Source organism: Phoca vitulina, unplaced genomic scaffold, assembly GCF_004348235.1.
Source record: "Phoca vitulina isolate PV1807 unplaced genomic scaffold, GSC_HSeal_1.0 scaffold94, whole genome shotgun sequence".
Lineage (NCBI taxonomy): Eukaryota > Metazoa > Chordata > Mammalia > Carnivora > Phocidae > Phoca > Phoca vitulina.
Window position 1 is genome coordinate 3,188,305 of NW_022589797.1, and position 11,769 is coordinate 3,200,073.

At 57.8% G+C, this 11,769-nt stretch overlaps 1 protein-coding gene across 1 annotated transcript; it reads left to right on the forward strand.

Moving 5' to 3' along the window:
- Positions 1-198: 198 nt before the first annotated feature.
- AQP3 (aquaporin 3 (Gill blood group)) lies at positions 199-6,147 on the forward strand. Its single transcript, XM_032396842.1, has 6 exons — positions 199-369; positions 3,426-3,552; positions 3,917-4,054; positions 4,410-4,528; positions 4,849-5,066; positions 5,158-6,147. Exons 1-6 carry the CDS (start codon positions 262-264, stop codon positions 5,324-5,326), a joined length of 879 nt encoding a protein of 292 aa, XP_032252733.1. The 5' UTR covers positions 199-261; the 3' UTR covers positions 5,327-6,147.
- The last annotated feature ends 5,622 nt before the right edge of the window (positions 6,148-11,769 follow it).

Genomic DNA, 11,769 nt, shown 5'->3' on the forward strand with positions numbered 1-11,769 from the left:
GAACGTCACCCCTAAAGCTCCTCACACGCACCGCCGCCGCCCCCTCCCTTCCCGCGCAGCTTCCCCCAGCCCAGCGTCCCCACCGGCCTCCCCAGGCAAAGCGGTGGGGGGCGGCCGCCCATACGTCGGGCGGGGCTGCGGGGCGGGCGGGGCGCGTGCCTCCGGCTCCTATAAAGGGCGCCACCCGGCGCTCGGGGCCACCGCTGCCGGCCCGCCGCGCTCGCAGCCCCAGCCCACCTCCGACGCGCCGCCGCTGCCGCCATGGGTCGACAGAAGGAGCTGGTGTCCCGCTGCGGCGAGATGCTCCGCATCCGCCACCTGCTGCTTCGCCAGGCTCTGGCTGAGTGCCTGGGGACCCTCATCCTCGTGGTGAGTGGAGGGACCCGGAGAAGCCCTTCTCTCTCCAGGCCCCCGCGCTCCGCGGCCCCTCTGTTCACACTGGAGGGGCTCTTTTTCAAGGCTGGCGCGCCCCCTCTCCCCGCTCTGCTCCCCACCTTGACCCATTCCAGGGTGGTCTTTCCCCTAGCTCCCATCCCTGACAGCCCTGACTCCTGCCAGAGGGCAGCACTTACTCCACTGACAGCTCTGATGGGTCCCCCTCTCACCAGGGCCGCAGCCCACAGGCGGGGGGCAGTGGTCACCCCCGCGGTCTGAGACCTCCAGGGTCTTCTCCTGGCTCTCAGCTCCCCAGGTGCCCCGAGTCCCCGCTCTGGGAGGCAGTGGAGGCTTTGGCAAATGGGCCCCTATTAGATTATTTGGGTCCTGGATATCTGGTCCCTAATGAATAATTAAGCTTCAGAAAGTCCAAAAGTTCCCGTGATGTGAGGACAGTTCGCCACGGGTGGGGGCAGAGGGCGGAGGCCACACAGGTGCAAACAGCAGAGCTGGAAGAAAGGAAGATCCTGAAGATAAGGAGGCTGTGGAAGGCAGCTGGGCCCCGGGGCACAGAGGACGTGGTGTCACTAAGTCACTCGTCTTGTGCTGAGTGGCCCCCAGACCCTGTCAGTCACCCAGACAGATGCTATCATCCTCTGTGCCCAAGCACTCTGAGTTACTCCCCAGCCTCTAACTCAACCTCTGAGTTAGTTTGTGGGTTCTCAGAGTAGGCCACTTCCACTGCCTGGGTCACTCCCCAGTCCGTTTACTCCCTGGTTACGAGTTTTGTCCCTAGGTTGTTCCTGGGTGACTTTGTTTGTATTTCTTGGGTTTGACAACCATTTTCAGTCTCCATTTCCTGTCCTACCTACTCTCTAATTTTCAGTCCCTCATGTGGTCACACCTGTTTTCTTCTGAGTTCAGTTGCTTCATTGTGGTGAATGGGTTATTCCGTCCCTGCGCCAGCCCTAGCTATAGGTAATGCAGACCAGCCAGCCCCCTGTGGACTAGGAAGCTCAACTAGAGGCAAGTAGGTAGAGCTGGGGTGGCCCAAATGGGTGGTGGTGATAGAGCAGGCTCCGTGGCGAGAGAAGGTCTTAGACTCACCTTTGGCTTCCAGGAACAGCAGGGGAGAAGCCAGGTGGGGCACTTTGTCCACAGCCCCTCACAAGACTAGTGACCCTACCCGTCTTCCCCCTCCCTTCTCTCCCCAAGCCAAGAAGGGAAGAGGGGGGAAGAGAGGGGCAGGTGCTTTTCACCCTCCCGTCCCCAGAGCCTTGTGTCCCTCAGTCCCTATCTGATTGATGGTCCATGCCCCTGTCCACGAGCAGCCAGAACAGGGGAAGTTGTCTTCCACATTCACAGAAGGGCCTCCCTAACCCCTCTCCCGTCTCAGTCAGCCTCTCCCACAAAGGAGCAGTCAGGCCTTGCACTGAGCCGCAGGATCATTTGGCTTATCCTCAACCACAAAAGGAGGGTGTTAACTTCTGTGAAGGTGTTCAGGCTCAGGTGAGTGTAAGGCATCTGGCGTCAGTGAAAAGCAGACTCTCCGGGGTGGCCTGGAGAAGAGGGGCTAGGCCTGGGAGAGCCCCGAGTGGTGGGTGAGGGCTTGCCTGCGTACCTCTGTGCACTGGGGACCCAGAGCCTATGGTGGCAGGATCACGGCTGGCCTTGGGGGGAGGGTGGCCCCTTTCTCTGGGGTGCCTAGCAAGGCAGGGAGTGGGGGAGAGGAGGGGAAGGAAGAAGAAGATTAGCCCCAAGGTGGCGGAACTGGCTCTGACAGCTTCTCCCTCCAAGGTCTCCTGGGATGAAGCCAGGTTTGGGCCTCAGGCAGGAAAGGAGCTGGGGCCACGGCCTGCCAAGCCGGGCAGAGTGCCCCGGACCCCCATGGGCCTGCCCCCACCCCCCACATACTCACAGTCTCTGATCTTTGCTCTCACCTGCCTACACACCTTTGCCCTGCCATCACTGCCGCTGGCTTCCCCACCCTCTCTCAGTCCTTCTGAGGGATGATAATCAAAATGCTTAGCGACCCAGTACAACAGGACACTGACCCGTCCAAATGGACAAGGGCCCTTAGCACAAGTTTTGGGAGCTGCCCGCTGACTAGGGCTAACACTTTTAGTGATGGGGAGGTAGAAGAGGAAACCCAGGGCAGGGCCTGGAGTGAGCAGCTTTAGGGAACACTCTGGAGGCTCAGGGCAATAGCTCTTTGTGTAGGGTACAGAAGCATTTTTACATTTAAATAAGAGGAACAGGATTTCTATACTTGCGGCACATCAGGGACCTTAGTCCTCTGGAATCCCCCCATCACCGGCAGAAACCTCAGAACAAATCTCCCCACTTCCAGTGCCCTGCTGCGGCTAGTGAGGGGGGCCACTGAGATCATTGTCTTAAGGACCTCCACATCTGAGTAGGGAACCTGGACCCCTGAGGGCCGAGAGGTCAGGGTGGATGGAGAGAGGAGGCTCTGGGACAGGAACAGGGGCAGGGGCAGGGGCTCTGACGTTCCAGATTCAGGAGAAGTGGACTCCGCCTAACTTCTGGCCTCCTCCCTGTTTCTCTGCGCCCTGCGCCACCCCCACCCACCCCCCACCTTCGCCAAAGCTCTTCTTTGGGACAAGGAAGGAGGCAAGTACAGGTGGGGGATGAGTGAGAGCCTTCCCACTTTGTGGGCCAGGCCTGAAGGGCTGCTGGAGAAAGTGTGCTAGGTGAATGCTGCTCCCCTATACCGCACTCGTACTGAGATTCCAGAAAAATCAGAGAAGACGGTCCAGCCATCTTTTGGGCTCCCAGTTGTAGACTCTGCTTCCAGTCCCTTCCATAGGGCCCTGTTAAATTAAAGTTCGGGTGTTGTGGGTGAGAGGGCGTGTCTGCTTGTTCTGCGGGCTACAGTTGCCTCAGGAGGGGTGTGGGTTGGATTCCCCTGGGAAGGGCTTCCCTGTCCTCCAGATGACGGCAGGTGGAGGTTGCTGGATTCACCCCTTCCCTCTGGAGTCACAGAGTTGCTGGGCCTCACTCTCCCTGCCTGGTTCTGTTTCTCGATACAGATGTTTGGCTGTGGCTCCGTGGCCCAGGTGGTGCTCAGCCGGGGCACCCACGGTGGTTTCCTCACCATCAACCTAGCCTTCGGCTTCGCTGTCACCCTGGGCATCCTTGTGGCTGGCCAGGTCTCTGGTAAGGCCTCGCTCTGCCCTCAGTCGTTACCCTCAAATGGCATTCCCACAAGGCGCCCAACTGGGGAATGGGGTGGCAGGGGACATTCCCAAGGGCAAGGCATAGCCGTGGCCTCAGCTTCTCTGAGCTTTGGAAGACAAGAATGGAGAAGGAACTTGATACTTTGAACCTTTGACTCTCCCCTTGGAATCCGATTATCAGAGTTGGCCTGTTACATAGTCCAACCCACCATCTGGTACAAGAAAACCCTTCTCTGCACCCGTGCTTACGAGGGCCAGAGAGGGGGAATATGAGGTTAGGGATCCTGGCCTTCCCACTGCTGCAAGCTACGGTGACTAAGAGGTCCCATCCCCCCTCTGCCCAGGGGCCCACCTGAACCCTGCTGTGACCTTTGCCATGTGTTTCTTGGCACGCGAACCCTGGATCAAGCTGCCCATCTACACCTTGGCTCAGACGCTGGGAGCCTTCTTGGGTGCCGGGATTGTTTTTGGGCTGTATTATGGTGAGCATTCCCCACCCTGCCATCCTCCACTACCTCCCTCCCTCTGCTTGGGACCTGTTGGCACCAGGCCTTTCGATGACAGACAACTGGGGCCTGCCCAAGCCCCGGGCTCATGACTCACTCATTCACTCACGGGCCCAAGGTGGGGGGCACAAGGGGAAAGAAACAAGTTGGGCAACAATAGAGTCTCAGGCTATCCACCCCCCCACCCCCCCACCCCTGCCCGTCCACAGACTCCTGAGTAGTACAGCAGTGACGTACTCACCTGTGATCCCCCAGGAGGGTGGGCCCAGCCTGAGACTGGAGAGCGGGTCGGCTTCTGCCCTCACCCACTCTGGGTCTGATCTGTCACCAGATGCAATCTGGGACTTTGCCAAGAATGAGCTCATAGTCTCAGGCCCCAACGGCACAGCGGGCATCTTTGCCACCTACCCCTCTGGACACTTGGACATGGTCAATGGATTCTTCGACCAGGTACGGGCCAGGGAACCATGAGGGGAACACAGGGAGAAGGACCAAGCTGCTCAGCTGCTTGTGGGTGGCTGGTGGACAGGACTCCTGGTCTGTAGCAGGGTTTCTCAATGTGTGGGGACACCTACATCAGAATCATGGTGGCGGGCATCGGCGTATTTAGCCAGGTCCCCAGGGGATCCTTTTTGCACGCTCACATTCTAGCACCACTGCTGGAAAGAGCTGAACTCGGGAAACGGTAAGACTGTAGGAGCCCGAGGACAGAGGAGGGACCAGAGGCTGGGATCGGAGCAGCTCCTCACCCTGTCCCCCCCACTCCCCAGTTCATTGGCACTGCCTCCCTCATCGTGTGTGTGCTGGCCATTGTCGACCCCTACAACAACCCCGTCCCCCGCGGCCTGGAGGCCTTCACCGTGGGCCTGGTGGTCCTGGTTATCGGCACCTCCATGGGTTTCAACTCCGGCTATGCTGTCAATCCCGCCCGGGACTTCGGTCCCCGCCTTTTCACCGCCGTTGCTGGCTGGGGCTCTGAAGTCTTCACGTGAGTGCAGCCCCCCCTCCCCCTGGCCTGCCCTAGCCTGACACCCCTCTGCTGCCCACCCGCCCCCGACCGCCTCTCTGTCTGTCCCCAGGACCGGCCGCCACTGGTGGTGGGTGCCCATCGTGTCTCCACTCCTGGGCTCCATTGCGGGTGTCTTCGTGTACCAGCTCATGATCGGCTGCCACCTGGAGCAGCCTCCACCCTCCACTGAGCAGGAGAATGTGAAGCTGGCCCATGTGAAGCACAAGGAGCAGATCTGAATGGGCAGGGGCTACCTCCCCGCCCCTCCCTCGAGCTTCCCCGGACTGTGCAGGGGCTGCTGCCTAGAAGCCTTCACGGGACCCTCCCGGACGGAGAAGCTCCTTGTCAACTCCCACTCCAGTGGACAGCCCCCTTGGGGATTCTCCCCAGGACGCTCCCCAAATAGGCCCTTAGGACACTGTCCTTAAGCTGTGGTGGGACAGGGAGTAGGGCCAACATACCCTTTGTCTCCCAAAAGGAAAATGGGCAGTGGGCGTGTGAGTATGTGTGCACGTGTGTGTATGTATGTGTGCGCGTGTGTGGTTTCCAAGATACTCAGGGCAAGGGACCAAGTGGAAAGGATTCTAGCTGTTGGGGGGAGACCAGAGGAAGGGGAAGGTCCATCTGTGGTGTGTCCCATCTGCGAGTGAGGAAAGTGTGAAGAGTCTGCATGTTTCAGGGGGCTCCATATGGAGAAGGGTCCAGATATATGTGTTTCTGAGTATGTGTGTGTATGTGCCCTTTTTTCTAAGCAGGGAGCTTCTCTAGGCTTTGGGGGAGGAAGGGTGGGGACAAGGGGGTAGGGCGGGGAGGAGGAGGCCACAGCCCGGGTATGCAGCTCTGGTTGTATATAAGGAAGAACAGAGAACGTAGTTCTGTGATGATGTAGGCATGAGGGGTGGTGGGGTGAAGTCCGGGTCGTAAGTTTCATGCTTGCCTTTTTTTTTAAAATACAGCAGATGTTACAGTTTCAGGGATGGGGGTTGGGAGACTCTGCTTAAAATAGGGTCTTCACTCCTTTAATCCTCCACTCAAAAAATGTACTCTTTTGCCTTTTATAAAAAAAATAATAAAATGTGTTCCTAAAACTGCCAGTTTGCTCTGCTTTTGTTCTGGGGCTAGCTGAGGAGCTTCATGGTGTCCAGCCACAAATACCAGCAAGGGTGCCCCGCTGGCGTCTCCCCTGGCCAGGGTACCCTAGGGCTAGTAGTCGGGCGCCGCCGGGGGGGGCAGGGCAGGGGTCAGTCCCACAGATGGGTCAGAGGGCCTTTTCACCAAGCCTCTCAGCTTGAACTCAGTGGCCCCACACTTTCCCCCAAGCTTCCATCCTCTCGCACAATGAGCGGCATCTCCTTCCGGACCCCTGCACCTACCCATCATCCCCGGAAGGCGGGCTTGAACCTGGCCTAGAGAAAAACGTTTTCTCGGGCAGAGCTGGCCAAAAGGGGGGACTACTAGTCACGAAGCAGACCAATCAGACGAGGGACCTGCACAATCTTCTATAGCTTGCTGCCGTTTAGGGTCTATCACCTCCACCCAGACCTCGGCCACAGCCCCCTTAGCGGCCTCCCCGGCTCCGGGCTTGCCCCAGCCAGACTGTACAGCAATCACAGGGATCTTTCTGACACCACTGTTGAAAGTGGGCTTCTTTCCATGGCTCTGCCCACTATCCAGACACAACCCCAAATCCTCTTGCATTCGGTGCCCCCAGGACCTGGCCCATGGTCCCTACCTATCCCCTCACAATGGTCCATTGCCGCCAGACTCCTCTGTGCCCTTCTGTGCCTTCCTCCCTTTGGAACCTTTGCTAGTGCTCACCCCCTGAAATCCTCCTGGTCTGCTCTACTGTCTCCTCTAGAAAGTCATCCTTGCTCCAACCCCACCCTCCCACCGTTTTCTAGTCAGTCGTCTGAACTCAGGGAGCATGGCTACGTTCATCCCCGCCTCCCCCTCTGCTCAATTCTTCAGGCTAACGCCTCCGCTGCCCGCAGGGCTGAGGTGGGACCACTGACACTGGTGTTCTGACTGTCCCCAGGGAGGCGAGGGGCTCGGCGCACCTGAGCCCAGGAAGCTCTGTCGGGAAATCATGTGCCCCTTCTCACCTTCTCCTTCCCTACCTCCTTACCAGATCCTCTTCAAGTTTCACTGGGAATAAAAGGGAAGGCGGGCCCCAAGCTTAGCCCTCCTGCAGAGTTAACCCCATGGCAGCCAGAGGATCCCTGGGTCTGGCGGGAGAAATGTGGCTTTTAGAGATTAAGCTGGTGCTCCCCAGCCACTTCATAGATGAGGGGACCTGGCCCAGAGAGGGTGGGTGGCTACTGCAGGGCCACACAGCCAGGACTCTGGTGGAAGTGGTGATGGGAGAAGGCAGCTCCATCTCAGGTCTCCAACCCCTCCTTGTCCCCAGCTCCCAAGAGGTGTGTCTGGAATGTTGGAGAGACCTGAGCCAGAGGGAGTGTCCCCTTCCCAGGCCCTGGGGGGAGGAAGGGCCACCCTTGGGAGGGGAATGTGGTTTCAGAATTTCATTCCAGCCACACCAGTCCTGCCTCTGGGGCCCCTACCCTGCCATCCTGCCCGGCGTGCCCCATGCCTTCTCAAATCCTGCAGCCGATCCCTACCAGTCAGCCCCCCCGGGGGGTGGGAGGCCTTCTGGTGCAGTGGTTCAAGAGTGGTCAAACCTGGATTCCAGGTCCAGCTTGGCTTTTCTCCACCTGTGTGACTTTGGGGTGGTCATTTTTCTTTCCCTGAACTTCAATTTCCTGTGAATTGGGAGATATTGAGAGGAGGAGGTAGTGGAAGATAATTCATGAAAAGGATTTAGCAGAGTGACCATCGGATACTAAATAGTCAATAAATGTCACCTTATGATTTTTCCTGCAGAATTGGGGAGGAGGGGGTGGAGGTGGTGGAGAGGTGCTGAAGGCTGTTTTTTAAAGGTCATTGAATTCAACATCCTCTTCCGCCTCAGATTCCTTCCACGGATTCTGAATTTCCTGAGAGGGGGGAGGAGGAATGGGGGTGATGGCTAGCTGTGCCCTGACTTGAGGAGGCTTTCCGACAGGGATCGAAGGGAAACACGAGAGGGTCACGTGCATAGGTGCAGAGGGCAGAGGGGCTGGCAGCGCAGGGAACGTGTTAGATGGAGGGTCAGACTGCCTGAGAAAGGGTCAGGCCTGGCCAGGCCCGGGGCAGGGAGTCAGGGCAGGGGCTGGTAGGGACGCGAACCAAGCAGCAGTGAGCTACCCCTCCTGGCGCAGGAGGGAGGGAAGCTTCCCACCTCCCCAACTCACATCCAGGCTCTGCCTCTCATTAGTAGTTCTAGCTGGTAACAAGTTCTAGAAAGAAATGTCTTATCTCCTTTAGGAAAGTATCTTAATCCACTTCCCAGGCTGGGCGTGGAGGGAGAATCACCCTGTGGGAGGGTAGATAGATCCCACGCCTCGGCTCTGTCCTCCCCGTCGAGTCCTCTCCACAGCTCACTGTGGAGTCACCCATGTTTCTTTAAAGTTCTAACTTGTTTGGCTTGAAATCAGCCTCCCTGAAACCTGAGCTCAGTTCCTGTTTCCTGTTGTGCCTGCCTCTGTGTGTGCACACACGTGCAAGTGTGCATTTCTCGGTGTTTCTGGGTGGGGCTGGCTTCTCTGTGGCACTGTGACTCTGGCCAAGCACATCTCTGCCCCTTTCTGTGTTTCTGTCACTGCCTGGCTCTTTGTGTCTGGATCTTTCTCTGTGTGCCATCTGGTGTACCTCAGCCCATCTCTGCGTGTACCTAGGAGTGACTCTCCTGTCAGCCCACTCCCGCTCGTCTTACCCCAGGGCATGCCTCCTCCTTAATTCCTGGTAATGAGCTCCCTCCTCCTTGCTAACTCTTTCCCCTTGATTTTGTTTGTCTGAAAACCTGGGTGGGGCTCCCCCTGGGCTTGGGGAAGCATGGGTGGGGTAGAGTTGGGTGGGGTGGGAAGGGGAGAGGAGGGATGACTCCACCCCAGACAGAGACCCCAGAGGCCAGAGGTGCCCCTGATCTCCCAAGGAAGGGTCTGTGGGGGTGCTAGCCTAGGCAAGGCTCTGCAAAGCCTCACTGGGAGGAGGGAGCCTGTTCTGGGGTGGGTCCCCGAGTTGTGGGCCCGGGAATGCTGGCCGTGCAAAGGGAGGAGAGACTGAGGCACTGGGGCCCTCAGGGAGACTGAAGGGGGCTCACCCAAGAACACCTCTGAGTCCTAAGTGGGCAGCAGCTGGGGGTGGCCTCCTCAGGGACTCAGCGTCTCCCCGCCTGAGGCCTCAGCCTTTCGTGCCAGGTTTATCTGAGGTAAAGGAGAGAGGCAATGGGAACAGAGGCTCTTTCGGGTCTCTTGGCTCCTTGGCTGTCCCAGAGTGGCGTGAAGGGGAAACAGACCCAGAGTCTCACTCGGGATCATAGAGCAGTGCCGCATAGCCTGCGCTAGAATCCAGCCTCCTGTCCCCAGCCTGGCTCCCTGTAGCCCCTTTCCCAGACAGCACTTTGCAACAGCTCAGGGAGCAAGGCTCTGGGTCCAGATCACCAGCCCTTCTGAGCTGTGGGCCTTAGGCATGTGGAGGTCTCCATTCCCCCAGATCCCATCTCTGGCCTGCTCTGTGCCTCAGGAGGCTAATATCTATGGGGTGCACCCTCGGGGCCCTCTTGCCCCTGGCTTACCTTTGGCTTTGGCAAGAAGGAGGCAAGGCAGGAAGCCAGAGGGCAGGGAGGGTGGAGTGGGGGTGTGGGGCAAGGTCAGGGCCTTCACGTCTTTTCCTGGGCTTTCACTGCATCCCAGTACCACTGGTCTCTTCGGCTGCCTGCTCTTCGTCCTCAGGCCTGAGGACTACCCCTTGCTGGTTCCTGTGACCCTGACCCTTCCTCTGTACATCATCCCATTCACAAGCTCATGTCAGTGAAGCCCTCTGAGGACGTATTGGTCCTGCTGGATCCCTGACAGAGTCCACCCCTCTGCTCTTTAGTTTCTTCATCTGTACAATGGGGCCAGTAACGGTACCTCACTGGGTTGCACAAGGTGAGGATTAAGTGAGTTAGTATATGCACACAATAATGCCAGAGGCAGCAGTAAGTGCTGCAGAATATAGAATAATAGTATTACTGCTATTGTTTTGTCACGCGTCCTTGTGAGCTCCCTGTACACTGCGGAGAAGGAAAGTGTGACACCAAGCCAGGCTTAGAGTGAAATGCCTGAATCTCCAAGGCCATCTCTTCCAGCTCTAGGCTGTTTGCTGCTTCTGGGGGCCTTAGTCAGCCAGGGGGTCTAGTCCCAGTCCCTCCAATTCACTTGGACCCAGCTTTTCCTGAGAAGACTGGGGTGAGGGGAGATGGAAGCCAGAGACCCCTTCCCACCCTGGCTCTTCTCCAGAAAACTCAGGCACCTGAGAAAGGGAGAGGTGGCTTGGGTTGAGAGTGGTTGTAGCAATGAATTAGGGGTTCACAGGGTGGTATATTTGGGATCAGGAGAGAGAATAAATCCCAGGGAGGTTGAATCCCAAGGAGAAGCAAAATCCCAATCTGTGTTTCCTAGCCTTGTCTCACAGCCTTATCAGGAAGTCCTTCCGCAGGTCTCACTGCTGGCTTGCTTCAGCTCCTCAAGAATGAGGCAGACCAGGACAATTAGCATGATCCTGGTGGCCTTTTCTAGTTCTTACTAGCACACTGGGAGTTCCAGCAGCTTTTGGAGTAGGGAAAAGATCCTTGCATATGGTCAAAGCACAGGAGGCCCCGGGGGTGAGGGCCAGGGGGCACCCATGGGGAGGGCACTGGTCAAGGTTGCTGGTGGGATGAGGTTATGAGCAGGCTGTAAAGTGACTCACCTGATTCCTCTCGGGGTCCCTTCCCTTGACCACCTTGGTCATGCCTTCAGGTCAGAGTGAGGTATGGTGTGGTGTGGAGAAGGGGTAAGGGTTACCTTTCCCATTCCTAGAGCTCTCTGGGGACAAAGCCTTAAACCAGATTTAATCACCTTGACCAGCTTCTCCAATCTCTGGCTCTGGTGTATTCCCACCATCCTCTAGCCTCTGCGTTTTTCTGGAAGCCTGCAACTAGGGATGGGCCTTTGCCAAGCTTCCTCACTGCTCTCAGAGCCAAGTAGGCCTGGCTGGGAGAGGCTGGGTGAGGGGAGAGAGAACTCTAGGAGCCCCGATAATCATCTGGACATGGTCCACCTCTTGTCTCCACGGAGACGCCCCCCATAGCCAAGGAGGCACCTGGAACGTCCTGCCCACCACCCTCATCCTTTGCCTCTCTGCTCAGGGTCACTGCCAGGGCCTGGCCGGAAATGGGCCGAGGGAGGGGAGGAGGTGGCCTGGCCAAAGCCAGGAGGCAGGCTGCTGGTCAGAGGGAGCTCTTTCCTGGTAGAGGTGGCCTTTAGCTGGAGGATCCTTAGTTCCACGTCAGGGGTGCAAAGGGGAGAGTGACCACCGCCTGTGGATAAAACCTTCCCTTTATTGGGAGTAAGGGTTTGAGCCTGAGCCACTTTGGGCCCTTAGACATGCATGTGTGCCCACATACACATGAAGGTGCGTCTGCTGTGACCAGGGAACATGGGGTGTGTGTGTTTATGCTCATACAAACACATTTACACCCTCACTCACTCACGGACACCCCCCCACTCACTCCACGCTCAACCCGTCTATACCCATGCATGCACACTCATATCTGATATTG